At 41.6% G+C, this 356-nt stretch overlaps 1 protein-coding gene across 1 annotated transcript; it reads right to left on the bottom strand.

Moving 5' to 3' along the window:
• Window positions 1-7: 7 nt before the first annotated feature.
• On the bottom strand, window positions 8-351 carry LOC105682037 (the record flags this gene model as incomplete). The annotated part of the gene is made up of 1 exon (XM_012393779.3): window positions 8-351. A coding segment is annotated over one exon (344 nt), but the record flags the coding sequence as incomplete, so codon positions are not given.
• Window positions 352-356: the final 5 nt, after the last annotated feature.

Genomic DNA, 356 nt, shown 5'->3' with positions numbered 1-356 from the left:
TGAGAGCTTCGCACGAGAAGGTCCAGCTTCATCGTCTGTAATATTTATGTTCTCTGGACACAGAGTATCGTTTTTAAATTCTCGAAGAACTTCATTGGTACATACCTTCTTGATTATATCATGTCCGTTATCCATATTAAACCAACGTAACACATGAACATTCTGGCACTGTTCACATCCAGGTAATGTATGCAGAAGTTCAACTGCGTTACTTATGTCAGCATCCCATGTTTCTGTGTGTTGCGTACGCCGCATGTCTATAGGTCTTAAAAGGTTGTCCCACGAGTTTACCAGTATTGAATGGCCGATTAGTGTCCAAGCATCATTTACAAAGCGGCAGAAATCCCACACGCTTA

Source organism: Bombus impatiens, unplaced genomic scaffold (assembly GCF_000188095.3).
Source record: "Bombus impatiens unplaced genomic scaffold, BIMP_2.2 scf_5088, whole genome shotgun sequence".
Classification (NCBI taxonomy): domain Eukaryota; kingdom Metazoa; phylum Arthropoda; class Insecta; order Hymenoptera; family Apidae; genus Bombus; species Bombus impatiens.
This window is presented reverse-complemented; position numbering and strand designations above follow the sequence as displayed.